General features: G+C 40.6%; 1 protein-coding gene across 2 annotated transcripts; it reads left to right on the forward strand.

Annotated features, from left to right (window-relative positions):
- The first annotated feature begins 14 nt into the window (after positions 1-14).
- On the forward strand, positions 15-15,561 carry LOC110169409 (bromodomain-containing protein 1-like). 2 transcript variants are annotated; one of them, XM_055155258.1, is made up of 12 exons: positions 15-504; positions 2,202-3,582; positions 4,398-4,551; positions 4,752-4,883; positions 6,533-6,661; positions 7,510-7,822; positions 8,823-9,515; positions 9,995-10,121; positions 11,322-11,449; positions 12,514-12,608; positions 12,780-12,934; positions 13,366-15,561. In XM_055155258.1, exons 2-12 carry the CDS (start codon positions 2,219-2,221, stop codon positions 13,538-13,540), a joined length of 3,465 nt encoding a protein of 1,154 aa, XP_055011233.1. In that variant the 5' UTR covers positions 15-504; positions 2,202-2,218; the 3' UTR covers positions 13,541-15,561. The 2 variants fall into 2 exon arrangements, with proteins under 2 accessions (XP_055011233.1, XP_055011232.1); XM_055155257.1 differs by lacking the exon at positions 12,514-12,608 and having other exon boundaries at positions 30-504; positions 13,366-13,511.
- Positions 15,562-21,466: the final 5,905 nt, after the last annotated feature.

Raw genomic sequence — 21,466 nt, forward strand, 5'->3', positions numbered from 1 at the left:
AGCTAGTGTTTTTAGATCATGCTGTATTTTTAGCAACTTATTATTAATTATAAACGCTTAGTTATGTATTCTGTAGGTTCCCCACAGCATTGTACGTCGTTGTGAACCGAAAAACTTATCTCGTACTTGATTGTTCAACACCACAACATGACCTGCTGCTCACTTCCGGGTATTCGCCCGTACGTGGTGACGTCGCGGCAGAACGCCTCGCAGCTGCATTGTTGTTGGGGGACGAAGCTCGGGCTGCCGCTGAGGACTACTACTTCAAACCTCCTCTCTACGCTTTCCTGTAGATCAATACACCTCTCTAATAGTGTATATCACATCAGACCGAGCCCTCAGCCCTGGATGACCGCCGGTCTCCGTCGAGATCTGTCCGGTTGTGCGCCCGCCGCGGCCGCCTTTGGAGGAGCTGACTGAATGTGGAATTAAGTGCTGCTGCGCTCCACAGGCCGCGCCGCCATTGCTCCTGTTTTAAAAGGCCGAAATCTTTAAAATACACAGGTAGGAACTATCTCATTTTGAGCACATGGTTGAATGTTTGTTTTACACATTCTGTGTTTGTTTAAATGAAAACGATTATCTCTGTCTTAAACGAACAATCAACTTTTTCAATTGAGGCAGTTTAGTGTTGTGCTGGTCGCCATATTCCTCCCACAGTGAGGCTACAGGCTAGCAGGAGCTAGGTTTGTGGACGAAGTGTCCTAATGTGTTTTACGGACCACCAGAGAGGCCACTGCACGGATCCAAACACCATCTGACCCCGCTGCGGCATACCAAGCCTTTGGCTAATCATTATCCGCGGTGGAGTTACGATTCTTGGTTTATTTTAACACTGAAGGTCGATGGAGCCAACCCAACATTAGCACAGACAGATCCTGTTCATTCAGAGCGACGCTGGCCGAGTTAAAGCTGGTGGCTGCCGCTGTAATTCAACAACAGCCCGCTCCCTCCGGCTGAGGGCGGATAAAGGCGCATTGTTGTTTTCAGCCTCGGGTCAATGTCTTTGATAAATGTAGCTTGTAAAGCGGGGAAAAGAACAAGACTGTTCTTCTCCCATGTGCTTTAACCTATGTCAAATTTAAAGGTACCTCAACAACAAATGCTCGTTTATGGCTTTGGACAGACTAACGGACGGAGACCTTTAGTCATTTAAACACTAACATGCAAACAGAACCACACTTGATATCGTGGTTGATAGCGTAGTGATCAGTCCGTGCTAAATGTTTCTTCTAATGGATTTAAGCGGTCGCAGCGGTCAAGTGGATTTTGTTTTTTGCAGCGTTTTTTGGTGTCCAGACTGTCCTTTTGTTTTGGTCGGGGCTGGCCTTTTTACCTCACGCCCCCCTGACCTACTTGAGTGTCAGGGGACCCTTCAGTTGAGACTCAGAGAGGGACTAAATGTTGCGGGCTTTCCTTTACGTCAGAGAGAGTTGTTATTTGTAATGGTAAAGACTAGTATCACACCACGTAGACTGGAAATGAACTCCCACGTGCTCGTGACATTTCTGCTTCCTAAATCTGAAAGGCGGAGAAAAGGGTTACTTAAGAGCTCATACTCAAGTACTATTATCAAGCATTGCTCTATGAGCAAGCTTTGATTGTTTTGAAGTTTCTGACAATTTACTTCCAATATCAGACGTCGACAAGTACTGCTGATTAAACATGTCTTTTCTTTTGTCCCATATTTATTTGACGTAAAGGCTTCTGAATCATGGGTTTCAGACTTAGGATGTCCAGATGTTAAGGATTTGGCATGGCAACGGTAATTTGTTGTTGAATGAAGTCAATTCATATCAAAGTATATATTTTGAAAGGGAAAAGGTCCACACCACATCCTTTAAATCAAGTAGGAGTCATTTGCTTGAAACCCATGAACAGGTTAAGTGGTGAAGTGAGGCTGTATTTCTTACCTGTTTTTGCTTTGCTATTCTGCAGTAGCATGGTTGTTTCTTAGAAATGCAATCTTCAGTTACCTGTTGAATATTCAAACCTGACATGGAATTCAGTATTATACAAGTGAAATTATAAACCCACAAAAATGTTTGCCTGATTGTACTGTTTCACCAAGAAAAGGGGCGCATAACTGTATCTTTGGTTTAAATATATTTTAAATTCACCTTCAAATAAGTAGGCATTGTTTATATGTTTATTGAATCTGAAAGGATACCTAAATTAACTGTGATTTCTTGTATGTACAGGGTCTACACGGTTCAAGATGCGGAAAAAAGGTCGAAACCAGCGCACTTCAGTTCTCAAACGCGAGTCGTCCCCCATCAAGCCCTCACCCAATCGGGAGACACTGACCTATGCCCAGGCCCAGAGGATGGTGGAGCTGGAGGTGGATGGGCGCGTCCACCGGATCAGCATCTACGACAAGCTGGACGTGATCACCGACGACGACCCCACGGCGCAAGAAATCATGGAGTGCAATAGCAACAAGGAGAACCATGAAAAACCTCAGCAAGTTTTGGTCCGTTCGGTACGGCTCAAAAACAACCAGCAGAAGAAAAATGCAGCGCTGGTGGCTTCCCAGGCGCCCGCACATGCAAACAACAGCGGTTTACTGGAGCCCAAATTCAGGACTGTAGAGTACAATCTCCCCGTGGTGCCCAAGAGACCACCGGCATATTATAAATACACAGAAATGACCGAGGAGGAGCTGGACGAGGAGGTGGAGTATGATATGGATGAGGAAGATTACGCCTGGCTGGATTTCATGAATGAGAAACGGAAAAGCGAAGGCGCTAGTCATGTGTCACACAACCTGTTCGAGTTCCTCATGGACCGCTTCGAGAAGGAGTCCCACATGGCCACACAGGGTCAGAGCGATCACCGGTCTCTTGTTGATGAAGATGCGGTGTGCTGCATTTGCATGGACGGCGACGGGGCGGACAGTAATGTTATCCTTTTCTGCGATTCGTGCAACATCGCCGTGCATCAGGAGTGCTATGGTGTCCCCTACATCCCAGAAGGACAGTGGCTGTGTCGACATTGCCTGCAATGCCCTTCCCGTCCAGCCGAATGCGTCTTCTGCCCCAACCGAGGAGGTGCACTGAAGAGGACCGATGACGACCGCTGGGGACATGTGGCTTGTGCAATCTGGGTGCCCGAGGTTGGTTTTTCCGATACCGTTTTTATCGAGCCTATCGATGGAGTGCGTAATATCCCCCCGGCGCGTTGGAAGCTCACCTGTTACCTTTGTAAAGAGAAAGGTGTAGGTGCGTGTATACAATGTGACAAAATGAACTGTTACACGGCTTTCCACGTCAGCTGTGCGCAGAAAGCAGGGCTCTTTATGAAAATCGAGCCTTTGAAGGAGGAGTTGCCGTCTGGAGCGACCACGTTCTCTGTGAAGAAGACGGCCTATTGTTGCGCCCATACGCCCGGCGGGTGTGACAGGAGGGCACTAAACATCTACGAGGAACCACACAGGAAAAACGGAGCTTGTCAAAAGAGGAGTGAGAAGAGGAAGGCCCGCTCCAAAGTGTGGCACCGGAAGAAAACCAGGAAAGTGGAGCCCGAGCCAGTAGCAGAACCGGAGACCCCACCAAGCAACGGGCCCAGCATCACCGCATCAAGGTAGGACTCACTTTCACATTCAGAGCTTCCTGCACTTTGGTTAAGAACATTGTGTCTATTAGTTTTGCAAGATTAATCACAATCAAATGAAAATCACTATTTGAAGTGGCACAATTGGCACACAAAGGCTGCAATTTTGAAGTACCATGAAGTATCCACAAACAAAATATCTTATTCTACATACAAACCACTAAGCCTGTAGTTCTGTGCAAACATTTTATGAAATACAATTCTAGTATCTCTAATATTTAATATTCCTAGTGTCTCTAATATATAATATTATTGTCTCACACATTTTTGTTTAACATATGTGTAGTTTGAACAGAATCCTATTATTAAAACATAAATTGCAAATCTATTAAAAATTGCAATGCTTCTCAAGAAACTCAGATTTTTTTTTCTCATTGTTCAGCCCTACAGTCTGTAGGTTTTCCAGATTTCTTTTAATGTAAATGTTATTTAAAACAAAACTCAAAATTTTGAATAAGTCAAGTATTTTTGAAACTAAGAGAATAAGTGAGTGGTGCTGGCCATTGTTGCAGATTGACCACCCCATTTCTGTCAATCATCTACAGGGCTGCATTGACTACTGTAGAAGATCAATCAATAAGGCGTGAATAAATTAATGATTAATGCAATGTAATGAGTCTCCAAAATGTATAAATCCACTGCAGTATTTCTCAGATTTTCATATTCTCATTGAAAGAACATATTATTTTGTAGAGAAAAAAATTTTTTTACTTGGGACATTTGGCTTTTTCAAACAAAAATCTTAAAGTACAAGAGTCTAACCCCATATTTGTGTATCCTTCCAGTTTGGACACCATCCTGAACCAGGTGTCTGTGCAGAGGAAGCGGCCATTTGTGGAGCGGGTGCTGAGTTACTGGGTGCTAAAGAGACAGTCGAGAAACAATGTGCCTCTGATCCGAAGACTGCAGGCCAACCCACAGCCTCCTAAAACGAAGCAGGTTCGTCCTTTACTTTGCATACTGGCTTTGTGTCTTTAGGCAAGACATTTGTCACATTGAACGAATATATGCAATTGTGGAATTGGTTGTGGTTGAAGGAGCCTGGAGGATGGAGTGAATGAAACATGCACCATATTGTAATGCAGTTTGAGCAAGTGAACCAGGGCTATCATTATATTGTTTTATTAATTTTGTTGCAGGAGAGTCGTGCAGAGGCAAACCAAGCCCTAAAGGAGCAGCTAAAAGAGTGGCATCGCCTTCGCCACGACCTCGAGAGAGCTAGACTATTGTTAGAGCTCATCAGAAAGAGGGAAAAACTCAAGAGAGAAGAGGTACTTATTAGCTCCTTTCATAAAAATATCAAAACCATTTTTTAAAATAATAACATAATAATTACACGTTTGTCTTGTCATAATTATTGTGTAATTTGCATTTAATTTTGGCCCTTGTTAACATTATGGTTGTTAGGTACTGGGTAACAGAACTGGATTGACCCATTCATGGGTTTCAAGCTATGGCAACCGTCCTCCATGGGCATAGCAATTAGTAATTCATCATTAAAGGTTGTATGGAGGATTTTTTTTTTTTGTTTCAAATTGTCAATGATAGCATTATAGAGATGCAGTAGCCTTGTAATTATGATGACCAAAAAAAAGAGAATAAAAATTCATCAACCGTGGTGGTGCCAGCTAAACATTTGCTAATAGATAACGACACTGCCTCGTTATTTATTAGCTGACAGGCTGTCAATCAATCTCCCTACGTTTCTAGCGTAACTGACTTGCCTGCGCGCCGCCGGTACGTGGTTTACGTACGACTGTCACGCAGTCCACAGACGCAAGCCGCACAGATGCTGTTTACTCCACCAATGCAACAGTTCTTAGCGGCTTTTTTTGACCTATATCTTCCTCGCAGTTCGCACAAAGTTTGTTGCAATGGCAGACAAGAATCCAGGAGCAGTTAGCCGCAAAAGAAAGTCCGTTTTTGAGATTGCTGAAAGAAGAAGACAAGGGGAAAAGCAGCGAAGCCAAACTAAGGGGATTCTTGTAGATTCATTCCAGCGATGGCACGACTGAAGCAGACGCAGGGTCTAAAGACTGACGCATTGGTCGCCAAATTACTCCTGGACAGGTCACTTCTGCTTATTATGAAAACATACTTTATTTCCAAGAGCTAGACAAACGTTTTTCAGGACACGAAAGCGATATCCTATGTCTGAAAACGTAATTTTCAAGGCAAAGAAAGAGTCCGCTTGCTGCTGCGTGTTGTAGCTAGTTCATTCGCACTGAATCTCTGCGCACTCTTCTCTGCACCCCTTTCCTGCTCCTCTCCCCGCTGCCCGATCCGCTCTTCCCCCTGCTCCTCACTTCTCCGGGCACGGAATCTCCGCGCACCGCTCCCCTCTCCTCTCTCCTCTCCCTGCTCCGCTCTTCTCCCTGCTCCTCACTTCTCATCCGCGCACGAAATGTCCGCGCACCCGCTCCTCCCGCTCCTCACTTCTCCGCCTTCCCTAACCAACACTGTAGTTAGTTGTTTACAAGTCATGTGCAGCGCACCGGCTGTAAACAAACCTGTTTCTGGCGTAAGGAGAAGGCGGGAGGAGGCGTTTCTACGTAGGGAGCTGTAGGGGGAGGGGGGGTGGTTTCACGCATGCGCAACATTTGAAAAAGGACAAACAGTCGCTGGATTTCTCGTTCCTTGGAAAATCCTCTATACAACCTTTAAGCAAAATATTATCTTTTGAATGGGGAAAGGTCCTCACTGGGTCTGCGCAGACTCCTTCGAATCAGGAAGAAATGTTTGTCTGAAACCCATGAATACATGTGTCACATTTGTTGCTCATGTCCACTCTAACTAAAAATAAAAAAATAGACCTAAGTAAAATGGTAAAATTTTAGTAAATATGTTAACTATGTTTTAGTGAAAAAGTGCTCTTGTGTTATTTCTACTTTAAATTATGTTGTACATTGTTTGTTGTCAGATGAAATTGCAGCAGTCTGTTCTGGAGATGCAGTTGACTCCGTTCAACATCCTGCTGAGAGCTGTGCTCCGGCAGCTCCAGGAAAAGGACCACTACAGTATTTTCGCTCAGCCGGTCAGCGTTAAGGAGGTACCACTATTGTTACTCTGTTATATTTTAAACTGGACTATTCCCTAGGCCAGGCATGATGAATACTATATCAACTTATCATTCAGTGAGTGATAGATGGAAAAATCATTTTTGTTGGTCAATATTTATTATGGGTACTTTTTTGTATGAGTGGGGAACATTTGCATTTTTCTGTGCTATGAAAAGAAAAAAAAGTCTACTACTTTGTTGGAATCAAGACTTTTTTTAAGTTTCATATTTTTTCTTTTCTGTAAGTGACGGAATTCCTCTTGCATATTTTCAGTATTGATGTGTTTTTGGTTGTTTGTTTTTTTTAAAAGCTTGTCGTCTAGACAAGTATAGCAGCACTATAAAATAGTCCTAATTTCTGGTGCTGATTAACTCTGACATACATTTGAACACAAAGTAGAGCTGTTAAGTTGTCCTCACTGGCTATGCTATTGGCTATGGATGATAGTGTTTTATGGACAGCAGATTAGATTACTGAAAGGATGCATTCTCTTAGAAACTCTGATAGGATTGTTTCATACCATTGTCGTCAACATACTGCATCACCTTTTACTCTGGCAAAAAGCTGTGGATATTTTTGTTCAGTTACTTTACCAACAAGATTTTTATCAAAACTGTGACAACTTTCAGAGATGAGAGTGGAGTAGATTGTGACGGAGAAGTTGGCAACAATAATCATGCCAGCAGCGTACTTCATGATCATAGGACAATAGAACACTTTATAATTAGATGCAGACAGAAACCAGCTTATTATATACCGAAAGTTAAATATACAAGTGATTTTTGTTTTTTGTTTTATATTTATATTTATAACAAGAACTCTTTCTTGTCTCATTCAGGTGCCTGACTACCTGGACGTCATCAAGAACCCCATGGACTACTCCACGATGAGGAAACGCATTGACGACCATGTCTACAGAAACCTGGACGAGTTTGAGTCGGACTTTAACCTCATCATCGCCAACTGTTTGACCTACAATGCCAAGGACACGTTTTTCTACAAGGCAGCTCTCCGCATGCAGGACCATGGGGGGGCCATCCTGAGGCGCGCCCGCAGGGAGGTGGACCGCATCGGCTTCGACTTCCCAAGCGGAATCCACCTGCCCGAGCCCCCCAAACAAGAGGAAACGCCTCCTTTCACTTGGGACGAGGGTAAGGACTAGTGACGTTTAGGACGGGATGGCTAGCCTAGCATGATTATGGAAATGAATGGGTTGATATTAGAACTTGGTCATATGACAAAAAGATGAATCATGATTTATTAAAATCATTTTCATACTGGCAAATGTTCTATTCCTTTTTTCCATTTGTATTGGGTTTCAGCTATCCATTATATGCAACACCTTTTTCCATTAAAAAGATATTTGTTTTAAATTATTAATTTCTGTTGCAACGGTCTTCCTCGTGATTCTAAACCCATGGATATTTAATAAAATATTAATGATGCAATATTCATTTTTAATAGTATTTTTCTAAAATTAAATATAGCCCAAAAAATGGTGACAATTCTTCTTCCCAAACTCTGCTCCAAACAACATGCTTGTACTGTATTGGCTGGAGCTCTCTCCATTAAAAAGATCCAAGATGATCAACTGATGACAATTAGAAATGACAGTATTGCACTATCCCTTTGATAATATTCAGGAGATTGCTTTTTGAAAAAATGGAGAGAAAGAAATTAAATGCAACATAGAGATACCTTTCAGATCAAGTAAAAATGTTCAGCTGTTCTTAATGCTGTGCTGTATTCCTATTGTAAAATCAAATACAATATAAACAACTTCAGCTTATGAGTCTGAATTCAGTTTAAGTTAATGATGTTCTTTTTTTATGATGAATACTTGGACAGTTCTGGTATTTTCTGGATACTTTCAATATTGTTATGTATTGAGTATGCAAAGTGTGTGTTTTTGATGAAAAGGACAATGGACAGCGCATACGCTCATTAATATGATTGTACATTTTTTTAGAAATGGACTGCTATTGGATTACATAACAACGAACTGTCACTCCAGCTGGCCCTCAAAATGTCTCATCAGCTGATTTTGTCTCTATTAGCTAAATAACCCATGTCCTCTACATTGTGATGAGAGGACATTGCATTACTGCTTACAAAGTCCTAATGGTGTCCTCATTTGTTCCCTTCTTACAGTGGACCAGTTGCTGACCCCCACCTATCGGCAGCGCACCCCTCTGGAGGAGCAGCTGAAGGAGCTGCTGCAGAAGTTGGACCTGAGCCGGGCCATGAAGCAGAGCCCGTCCCGTAGCAAGAGGCTCAAGTTACTGAAGAAGACCATCACGGAGGTCCGCAGCGAGATAGGCCTCAAGAAGCCCCTCCCCCAGCCCCCCACGCCCCAGGACTCCTCCCCGATACCAGCCCAGCCTGAGCTAAAACCACTACCTGAACTCCACGCTGCCGCCGCACACGAGGACAAGTTCATACCTCTGCCCGCGTTCCCACCCTCACCCGCACACTCATCCCCGAGCTCTGCCCCCTCTGTCATGCTTTCCAAAGCGGACATGGACGAAGAGCTCATGGATTCGGACGCATCTACCTCACCGTCGCGGGACACTCCCAATGGACACCTCCCCGACGAGCTGCTCCTCAAACTGCAGCCCGAGTTCTCACACCGGGGGAACAGGCGTACCAATATCCTATTCAGGAAGTCCAAAAGCGTCAGCCCCCACAAGCCTGCCCCAGCAGAGGAGCCTGGAGCACCACTGGCCAAGACCTTCCTCTCCGTGGTCATCCCTCGCCTGGAGACGCTGCTGTTGCCTAAGAAACGCACGCGCAGCAGCAGCGTCGACACACACGATGAGGTGCCCCGGAAAAGGTCTAGTGCAGGTGAATATTACACAGAATTATAGTTGGATTTTACCTTCATTTCTCAGTAACCCACAAATACAATATAGCAACGTGTACTTTAGTACAAGGAGTCAGTGCTGGACCAAAAGGTCCACTATGTAACTTTTCTGGAGGTCGGTCTGCTACCTGTGTATCTTCATGGTGATGCTATTGCTTGCCTGAAAGGTTTCACAGTATGGCATCAAATTAACTGTATGCATGACCAGATCTGTGGAGAGGTGTTATTGCTTTTCTGCTTTTTTTTTTTTTTTTTTTTTTTTCCCATCTATCAAAAGACCCACACAAAGGACTAGACAAGGCACGACAAAGACGACTCAGGATAATTCATATAGTGCATCTTTTAAATCATTCAACTGATTTGATCCATCATCCAGGCCTAGTTGTGAGAGCTACATTTAATTTCTAGCTGTCATTCTGAAAGAAAGGAGTTTAAACATTTTTCCCCTGTGTATCCCCAGGCCTAACCAACGGTTTTGTGGTGGAGGAGGAAGAGGAGAGCTTGTTGCCCTCTCGGCCACTGGAGCATCGCAGACGCTGTGCCTCAGAGTCCAGCCTCTCCTCCAGTGAAGTCCTATGTGGTACCAGGTCAGTGTAACAAACCTGCGCATGCAGTCTTTCTAGAGGAAAGAAAACGTTAAATGGGATACGTTATAATGGTCTTATCATCTTCCTCAAAGTTATCTTTCAGTTGGTTCATGATTGATGTTTGAGTAATCCTTTATTTTCTTACATTCAAGGCTTGAATGGTTAGAAAGTGTCTGTTTTCCTCTACCCCTATATCCACCAACTTTCCTAGGCTAACTTCCAGTCATGGATGTAGAATTTGACAACATGTGAATAAATATCCATTGAAGATGTGGATCTGTCAGTTCTGTTATTTTGAACTGGAAGTCAATGGACCCCTTTTACTAAGCCATTTTAAATCAATGTTGCAATTTACAATAAACATTGTAAAATAAGGATCTGTGTAGGTTTGTAGGTTATAACCTTAGACTGTTTAAAAGGATTATCAGACTACATCACTTTGCAGTCTATTGCACATGTCTCCTGCAGAAAGAGCCGCTGTCCTGTCTGGTATCATGTCAGTGTTTTATAGGATTTCAGCAGATTTCAGGCTCTCTCAGGGGCTAGGTTAGTTTTATCAATCAGGTATGAGTGGATGTCCGGCTACTGAAGTTTGAGCCATTTTTTCTCGTCATTTACGCACTCACCTGCATTTAACGCTTTTGGGCCTTTAAGACATATCCCACTCACTAGTGTTAATTTAGCAACATCACTTACTTTATCACACAGTAATAAACTGTTTTAGTCCACTGACAACAGTGCTAGCTAGTGTTGCAACTTCATGTTATTCGTTGTGTTGATAAACAAATAATCTGTCTATATATAAAAGGACATAGGTAATGCACTAGCCGCTGCTTTCCAAATTTGGAGTTCGCATGTGGATGCTTCCAGCTGCGTCAGACCTTGGTTCCCACTGACTTGCATTAGAATATTGTCGCCACTCACTCTGTAACTAGTGCAATGATCATTTTGGTCTTAAAATGTTCATATTAACCCACTCTACATGATCCTGGTGTTTTTTTTCCTCTATTTTCTGTATTTGTTCAAAAAAATCCTGTTCATAATATAGAGCATAGCTCCAAATTTGCTCCTGTAATTGCCAGCATCACGTACTTCATTTTAGTGGAACTGAACTGGTGACCTCACGCTCACTTAGTGTAAAAAATCGAAATATGCCTTATCTCAAATATTGTATTAACGCTTCTTTTACTTGTATTTCAGCACCACCTCGGTGTCTAAAAGTGGGAAGGGTCGACCAGCAGTTCGCAGAAGCACCGTGGATGATAAAAGCTCCATCATAAACTGTGTGGAAAATGGAGAGTTCACCAACTCTGCACAAGTGTCCACAGGTAAAACATGCTGCACCTGAGCCAGGATCACACTTCTGTTTAAGCATGAGTCGCATGGCACGCTTTACCAACCCTCTGCAAAAGCCCCAAACTAACATGTATGTGCCCACAATGACACCTAAAGCTGTGACACAGATCTATTGTCAAAAATACAAACATTTATTTAGTCTGAACTTTTATTCAGCAAAACCAGATTACATAGTGAATTGTTACATGGACACTGCAGCATCTGTGTGGCTGTTTTTGATTTGTCTGTATTAAAAATGTTTAATACAAACAACCTTATTGCACCAAGGACCCTAAAACTTGACATGGCAGCTCTAGGCGTTCTGTTTTGTTTGTCTATTTATGTGTCCATATGTGTCCACTGTATATAAATTAAATTTTTTACTTTGGAAGTTTTATTTTTTTACAGAAAGTTTGCATCAAGACTATCAGATTTTCAGAACATGACAATCAAGATGTACAAATGTTATGAAGAATCAAATGATTTGACTGTACCGTTGTATGTATGTTGTGTTTGTTGCTGCTACTACGTAATTAACTCGACTATAGTTGCGTTTCCATAAATTTATTTACTTTGAATTTTTACAAATTGCATATGAAAATCCTTACAATAAAAAGTCCAATCTATTTTTGAGAGTCTGTGATGATAAAGTGTATGAGAACAGTAGCACAGCTGAACTGGATGTGACACTAAGGCTCAGGAATGTTTATTTCAGCCCTGTTTAAGCTTAAGAGCAAAAATCTATTTGTTCATCCACATCCAGTAAAATGAATACCAAAAACACAAATAATCACTCATCGGTTCACAAGATGGTTTTATGAATGGTTACTTATGAGCAAGGCTAACCAAATAAAAGAAACACATTGCAACGCATACAATAAATCAATATATAACACCACTGAAACATTCTGAACCTGCATTATATCTTGTATTCCATTTCCAGTTTTTGCTTTTAATAGATTTGAAAATTCTTTTTCTTTTTATGGAAACTCAACTTGGCAGTGTGGCTTTTTCCGTTGTGCGTCTTGTGTTTAACCTGCTGTTGTTGTCCCTGTAGCTGTGTGGAAGCCTACAGACTCCTCTGCATTTGTGCTGGAGCCTCTTAAACTAGTTTGGGCTAAGTGTAGTGGATATCCCTCGTTCCCTGCGCTGGTGAGTGCCGCCCGGTCGCGTCTGCCTCGTCTTGTGGTAGTGCCTCCTGGCTGCTTCTGCTGCATGTGGAGCTGAGTGCATGCCTGTGCCCGTGTCAGCCGCTGGGAGCTTGGCGCTGTCGCCATGGAGATGAGTGTTGATGTGTTGTGATGGCCTCTGTGTGTGTCTCAGATAATGGAGCCGCGGGTGCGGAAGACGGGTTGTCTCCTCCACGGGCTGGACCTGCCCCGACCACCGCGGGACGTGCTCAGACTCGGAGAGCGGATGCAGTTCAAGTCCGCAGAGAAACTATTCCTCGTCCACTTCTTCGACAGCAGACGCAGCTGGTGAGGGACTACTCCTCTTTACATACAAGTCATAGTTGTATTTGTAATATCCACTTCACAAGGAACAGATGCGTTTACTGTAGACTACCATCTCTGTTTGTTTGTTAGTTAGTACTACCTGTTTTTTGTGGTCTCAAAAAAAATGAACAGAACTATTTCATTGAAACTGTTTGCAGAGGTCCAAACTTATTCCCAAACATATTTTTTCATAATATTCAGAGGCCCAAGCAGAGTTTTGCCACCACTGTAATGCTAACAACAACTAGCATGCTAACAGCACCCCAGCACTACTTTGTATTTTGTGGAGGCTAAAAACAATTTATAATTAGAGCACTAATTAAGCATTAATTTCAGCACACAGCGGTCTCATTTTGACCCCAAGAGCTGTAAGAGCTCTTGTCACATCTATTACATGTGTCTGCTCTATTTAGGCAATGGCTTCCTAAATCCAAGATGGCGCCCTTCGGCCTTCAGCCCTCTCTGGACCGCCTGAAGCTGTTGGAGTCGTGCTCTCCGTTCCACAGGAAAGCCGTGCGGCTCGCTTTCGACCGCGCCATGGACCACCTGAGCCGTGTGTGTGGCAATCCCAAACAGAGCAACAAATAAACCAGCTCTCATAGACTGAAATGCCCCTTTCCCTACCTTTTAACATTATCCACAGCTTTCATTTCATTTTCCTACAGTAATAATATTATTGTTTTTTTTTTTGTTTTTTTTTATGTAATCGCCGCCAACACGCACAAACACTCACCCATCATGTTTACCATTTACCTGTCAACTGGAGCTGGCTTGTTTTTTCAATTTTGTTTATCTTTGTTGTCCTGCCCACATCACCTCCTTTTCAAACACTGTAGCTTCTCAACGCATATCCCTGTTTTGTCCCAAGAGCTATGCAACGACTCGGTTAGCGGGTGAAAAAACGTGAACCATCCATCATGAGCTTTGATTTGAGCGACTGAAATCTGTTGAATGTGTCAGTTTTTGAGTCTGACCTCTTCCAACGTGCTGCAAAAGACTGCTGCAACAATCCCACTGCCCATCTTCGTCCAAGCAGCAGCGTTCTGTACATACTCCAGGCACCCTGACACTAATTTATTCTTCTTAAGTTTGCGTTATTTTTATATTTTTGTTTTTTGGTGGTTCATTGTATGTTTTGATACATTGAACGGGAGAAGTGGCTGCTTACATTGGTGCTATCTCTGTTAAGAGACAAACTAAAGGCTTGTTTACACCAGGCGTTACGGTACGGTTCAGTTCAAGGTGGTAGTATGGTATAGGCAGACATCACTGTGAGAGAGATTAAATAATCATATCAGACTCATGGTTGTGTATTTTTAACAAATAAAAAAAAAATATGAATTGTGTGGCTGTATAAGTTGACATTTCTATGCGCTGTATGGACCCTTCTGCTGCAATAAATTGTACAGGAGAAACGGTTGAGCGACTAAGAAAGTTCAGTATTTTGCAAATATGGTTTTATGAGAACAATTATTTACATATGAACTTGTAATTGTGTTATACGATACAAGATATATATAGATATATATACGATAGAAGTATATTTGAAAAAAAAAAAACATTTCATGTATTGTTGCATATGACTGTTAATTTAAAAAAATGAGCCTTAATGAAAAAAGATGCCATTTTGTGGTATGTCTTTGAGTTGTCCTTATAATGTATTTTTCTAAATCAATGTTTTTGTTTCTTGACCAAGCTGTTGTGTATGGCTCCATCATTGTACTGTCTTCTTGATCCCATGCAAAGGCTTAAGGGGTGCCAAATGTTTAGGACACTTACCTCTGTTACCATGGAAATGGCAGAGATCACACCAAAGCTGAACCGTACCGTATCGTTTGGTTAAACGCAGGCCTAAACTAACCTGCATACTGTTTTTATTCACCTCTTTTTTACGGTTTTGTAACTTATTGGCTTCAAGTTCTCTTTGGCATTAATTTGTTTTGTGTGAACGCATCATTATTTTTTTACTGAATGTTTTTACTAGGACATCACTCATGCATTCATTCGTTTTTTTGTTTGTACATATTTATATAAAGTCTATATAGAAGTTTCTAAAATGCCTGAAGTGCATAATTCATTCGAAACCAAAAAAAATCTGCTGCCCACAAGTTTTCCACTAATATGTGTTTATTATTTGATACTTTTTTTTTATAAGGAGTGTTCAGCCTTTCTTTTGTGAGTGTGTAGTGTGCTGTGATGAGTTCAAGTGTCTTCTGTAAAAACGGCCATCTTTTCTTTTTACATGAACGATGGACAGGAGAGATCGTGCCTGAACTAATTTATTGTAAAGCAGAAATTGTTTATGCATCACTTTATAGAGTATTGTAAAAGAAAAGTAACTTCGGGCACAGACTGCAGGGGGCGCTCTCCGTCTCCTCTCTTATTGTTTTGTGAGGTTCTTATTTTTTTATTTCAAATGGATAGCATTAATCTGAGCGGTGCGGTGGTAGTGTTTGGTGTTTTATTTGGTGAGGTAGTCTGAATGACGTGTGTAAATACATTTGGTACTTTAGCTGATTCTCTGGGAAAAAGACCACAGTATAGCCAACAGACGCTGGGATTTTTATACTAAAACACTGAGAAATTAAAATATGTTATTGAATCACTAACGCCTGTCTTGTCTTTTCTTTTTTTAGTGTGTGAGAGATTGCTGGGCTGGCTCTGACAAAAGACTTATACATATTGGACCAGTTTAATATGCATAAAACAGGCTTTCATGTTTTCTTTTTATTCATTATTTTCTTCATATTACAATAGCATACTTGTTCTGATAAATATACATAATAGTTTTACTCCAGTTCAGTGGCAGTTATTGAAGTTGAAAATTAATACACCGATACTGAATTCTGTTCAAATAAATCAAAACGCATTTTCTTCACATTCTTAAATATGTCAATTTTTTTTTCCCCATTCTCCTTTTAGCCTTTGTTTTCAGTATAGTTACAAGGTAAATTATGAAATTATACAATCTTGTCACACTGGGAACTACAGTTTAGGTTTGCTCAAAATATGCACATTAACAGTACACCCAAATTATTGGATAGCAATTCATCCATTATGCATGCATGTTTTGGAAGGTCAGAGGAAGTCTTACTAGCAGCTATTATGCATTAATCATCCATCATTTGCAGCAAGTTAAGTGAATAACTAAATCCACCAGAGGGCGCTATGTTTTCACTTATGAGGTACTAATCATAGAACTTTAATTCAATCTGGAAGATGAATCCAAGATGGCGTATTGTCCTATAGAACACAATGCATTTTTGTGAAAATCAAACTGCCCGTGTTCGTCTAACAGGTCATCCACAGCCTTCATAAAGGTCGGATTTTGTAGGGATTCTTCTGTATTTTTACAATATGAACTTTATTTATTTTTTCAAAGCGCTTAAAAGTCAGCTTTGTAAGAGTTAGCGATGGTATTTTTCTGCCTCTCAGCCCCTCCTAGTCTCAGGAGGAGAAATATCTTTGAAGTTTTACATAATTATCCTGTAGCTCATAATTAAAAGTGTCCATCTCATTAACAAACATGGCCACGCAATGAAAGCATCTGAAATGGAATCTACTATTTTCTTACATAAACTATATATATATATATATATGTGTGTGTGTGTGTGTGTGTGTATATATATATGTATATATATGTGTATATATATGTATATATTATATATATATATATATTCTGTCAGCAGTCATTATAGCTGAGCTTATACAAAGGTTGCCAGTTTAGAAGAGTATAAAGTAAGTATGGAATTGTGTCATTTATGCATTTAAATTACATGATGTAGGATCCATCCAGTCAACTTTAAAGTCCTATATTACTTTAAACTGACTTTTATATTATATTGTTGTTACCTTCCCAAAATGCACCTGGAGTTGTGTTTTGTTTCGTTCACACAGGTTTCAGTAATCCTGGTGTATTGGTCTGTTTACACCTCGAAACCTCAAAATGCTCTTTTCCAGCTTGTCATCAAGTAGTTTTCAAGTTAGCAGCTACCATTTACCTTTTCTTCAGCCGAGATTGGCAAGTGCAGGGCTAAAATCATGTGAGTGATTCTAGTGAAGGTGTGCGGAGTTTAAAAACACAGTAGAGCGCTTCCTGTCTTACCACGACATCACAAGGAGGAACAAAGCATTTTCCATTTGAGAGAAGAACTCAGCCTAAATATATGCACGGTGATGAGGAAACAACATTATAACAGATCAGAAAATAGAATCCTATAGTCTTAAGGTTCTTGGACATGAGCTTGTTGTTTTGACATATTATTCACCACAATTAATTTGTTATTCCTACAAGAAAGATATCCATTTATGAGTTTTTGCTTTCTGATATATTCAACATTCATTTTCATTCAAAAGATCTAATATTTACTTTTAAATTAATAGTCCTAATTTTTAATCATCCTGTTTGGTGGTTTATAGATTGTAAAATGTGATGATCCCATAGTCTCAGATGGAATGTGGAGAAATGATTACATTGCATTCTTATTTTTAAAAATCACATATTAATATAAATATTGGCCCATATTTTGTGATTTTATCTGATAGTTAAACTCAGAAATTAAAAATCCAGTGTCACCTGAGACACATAAAAATAGACTTAGACAAACTTTATTAATCCAGAAGGGAAATTACTTGGACACAGTAGCTCACACATTGCAATATATTATAATAACAAATAGTAAAAAATATAAACAATAATAATACATTCTAAATAAGTAGCAAGAGACAGGTGTCAAATAAGTAATAATAAATTTATATATGTAATATATAATGTAAATGTACAAGTCAAAATAAAATAGATAAATAAGTAAAAAAAATTTTAATCTGTTACATACAAGAGATCATGTCAAGACAGCGCTACAATGACAAGTAATAAAAAAAATATCCGCGAGAGGTCATAAGGAAGATGATATGATGACTGACAGGACATAGGGCTATCTCTTACATAAAGGGGAGTCTGTTGCACAGTTGTAGGGAGTATTATATGTTTCATAAGGGTGAGTTTTTGTACATCTGTATGGAGTATGGAGTAGAGTTGTATCTCTCACTGTTTGAGTGGAGCTGTAGGAGCCTGTTGGAGAATGAGCTCCTCTGTCCCTCTGTAGTCTGGTGCAGTGGGTGAGCAGGAGTGTCCATGATCGAGATCAGTTTGTCCAGTGTCCTCCTGTCCCTCACTGTGACAAATGTCTCCAGCTCACAGCTGATCACGTAACCAGCTTTATGGATCAGTTTGTCAATCTGCCCAATGTCACTTGTACTATAAATCATCTATTCTATATATTTTGCTATTCAGTATATTTTGTTGTGGTTAGTATGTCCACCCACTGAGACCTGTCCCGCGTGTCTGGATTATGTTCTGGAGGTGAAGGATTTCTGTGTGCATTCTGGGCAGCTCTGGAGGATTTGAGTCTGGATTAGTTTGGTGGCACAGTCTCATCTGAAGAGGATTTGGGCTAATAAGCAGCTCTTCTCTCCTCCCATCATCCTCCCCCTCCACCAACCTGTATGTTACGGACTCATTTTGGGGGTGAGTCTGGGTAAAAGGACAGAAGACAAACAAAAATATGACTTAAAGGCCCACTGTGTAACTTTTCTGGTGGAGGGTCCGTTGAATACTTTTCTCCATGGAAATGTTTATGCTTTGGTTGAAATTTTTCACAGTCAAACCATTCTATCTTCATGGAGACTAAACCAAGTTACATGTCATATCTGTGGAGATGCCACCCCGCTCACAGTCAGAATGCCTGTTTAAGTATTTTTGAGCTATAAAACCACCTCTAAATGTAAGGCAGAGCTGCTCCATGGCATACTGTGGAACATTCTCGGCAGAATAATGACACATCCATAGAAACAAGCAGGAGACGGACCCTCCTCCTGAAAAGTTACACAATGAAACTTTAAATGTCTTTTTTAAGTCTTTATTACGCTTTTGTGTTGGTATTTAGCAATAAACTATAACATACATAGATCCACATTTTGCCCTGTGTACCTCAATATTGATCCAGTAATAAGATAAACTATTATATTGACTTCCTGTTCATTGATGCAGTAAATACAGATAAGTGGGCGGAGATAGCGGGTAGGTGAAAACAGCCAGTACAAGACTACTCAAACATGCATGAGTTATTTCGAATACACCTCTGAGTAAGTTATGATGAGGGAACACAGTTATAACATGGTTCAATAACTCTTAAAAAATCTATTTTATGTATATGTTCTATTTCCAACTATCCAGCTTGATACTTACGTAGTACATTTATCCAAGCAAGATGGGACTATGGCTTCTTGCTTATAACCTTATATGATGAAATTGTGTACAAACAAATATGTGTGGTTCTGAAGAGCTAGGGATTTGGTCAGAACACAAATGCCAGACACTTTGTTAGCCTTATTGTTGTCAAATTGAATCCACCCTCTTTACTGTCCTTTCCAAAATACCACATGGGCCAACTTTGTTAAAAAGGAGGAATAATGGAAATCATAACTTATATTTAACAGAACATAAATAATTATTCCAATAATTTGCAGATTAGTGAATTTATAATTACTTCTGTGCACACACTATTGGACAAAGTGTTGAATTCTTGTTTCTATATCTACAATCAAATATTAATATAAACAACAGGTCAGTAATAGTCTTCCGTCCCACCTGTCTTTATCTGATGGGTTGTGTTTGACTCATAAATGTTTTTTTAAGCTGCACCTCTGGACCCAGTGCCCCGGGTCAGGGGGGGCAGGGAGGGCAGAGGAGTGAGATGAAGCAGTACAGTCCATCACTTCTGTTTTATTATCAGGCAGCTCAGAGTGGTACAGACTCAAGCAGAGCAAGTGAAATCTATTAAAAGCTCAGTCTATGTGGGTTTGGATCACAACCGTAAGCAGAGTCGAGAGGGTGACACTTTTCATATTGATAAATCTATCAGTGCACTTTACAACAAAAGTGAGACGACCAAAGTTTTGATTGTGTCTTATCTGTCAGACTGATATGTGCAGCCTTCTGAATTGAGTTCTACACATTTAACAATCTGTAAAGGCTCATTGAAAGTGATTGGAAAAAGGCTCAGCTGAATGCAAAAATTATTAAATCCAGTTGAGAGAAAAGAACATCTTTTCTGTCCACACATGCTGAAATAGGCTGAACTACATCCATCTGCGTTTCCATGGTTGCTCTGGTTCTTACAAATATTACAAGAATTTATCTAGCCACCTTAGATTCTCGGGGTAATCTTGTGTTCAGGAGTAAGTAATAAAATGGCTCGTTCAACCCCTGGCTGAGTGGTCCTTCAGTTTGGTACTCACATATTCATACATCCACAGATACAATAAGATAGACCATTCAGAAGTTTAATATTTCACTTTTTTTGTATTTGCCTAAACTTCAGTTGCAGAAAATGTATGAAAAATGATCAATTTGTACCACACTTTCAAACATGTAGTTAAAACTTCGGCAAAGTTGAGTCTGGCATTTTCAAACTAAACTTTAAATGTCCAATCCTAAGCCTTGTTGGTTTCCTCCTGTCTTCATTTTTCACTCCCCTTCACAAAGAGATGGAAGACCCCAAACCAACATGGCCAACACTTTCCTCTCGCCAAAACACCCCTTAAACTTATCGACTTTTCTTATCCGGTCTGCAGCAGTGGCACGACAGCAGACCATCTCCCGCATCTTCCTGGTGTTGACATTTAAACAACAAAATGCCGTGAGCCAATCACAGCCCAGCGCTCCAAATCCCCCTGCCTTTATTTTGACAGGGTTCATTTTCTCCTGTCACCACGGAGACCAGACAGTGAGGGATTATGGGATACGGAGACATTAAGATTGATGATGTCGCTCGGTCACCACTGATGTAATGGGAACTGTCACCATAGAAACAGAGTGTCCATCATCGCCATGGAGACGACCAGCGCCTGTGTGCACCTATAGGGACAAACTTTATGGACAATGAGATTTACTGATTTAAACATTTATTATGAAGGGCTTTTCTTTGTTTCATTTTGGGTGAATACACACATGTTATGTTGCAGTCACACTTGTCCTGCTTTGGTCTTAACTGAACCATCTTTAGTCCTGATAAACTTGGTTTGAACTGGTCTAGTCTTGGTCAAGTTCAGGTTTAGTTCCAGATATAGTCATAGTAAGTCATTTTGATGCGGTGTGTTACAGATTTGAGGGTGCACAACCTCTCCATGGAGATCTCATTGCTTTGCCTGGAATGTTGCACAGTATGTCATTAAATCTCCATAGAAACAAGCATGTGCTGTCACAGACCAAGTTACAGATGAGATTTGTGTAAGGGTAACTCGCTCAATATTTTTTTAGCAATAAAACTGAACAAATGTAAGATTTGTAATTTCATGCTAGAGTATAAAAATGTCCAAGGAAAGCAACCCATCTATCTATCTCCATAGAGACAAGCATGTGACAAACCCTCCAACAAAAAATTTACATGATGCACCTTTAACATTTCTCTTTACACATTTAACATTTACACATTCATTCTCAGTGAGCTGCTC

Source organism: Boleophthalmus pectinirostris, unplaced genomic scaffold (genome assembly GCF_026225935.1).
Source record: "Boleophthalmus pectinirostris isolate CB_2022bp ecotype Guang Dong unplaced genomic scaffold, ASM2622593v1 HiC_scaffold_2, whole genome shotgun sequence".
Lineage (NCBI taxonomy): Eukaryota > Metazoa > Chordata > Actinopteri > Gobiiformes > Gobiidae > Boleophthalmus > Boleophthalmus pectinirostris.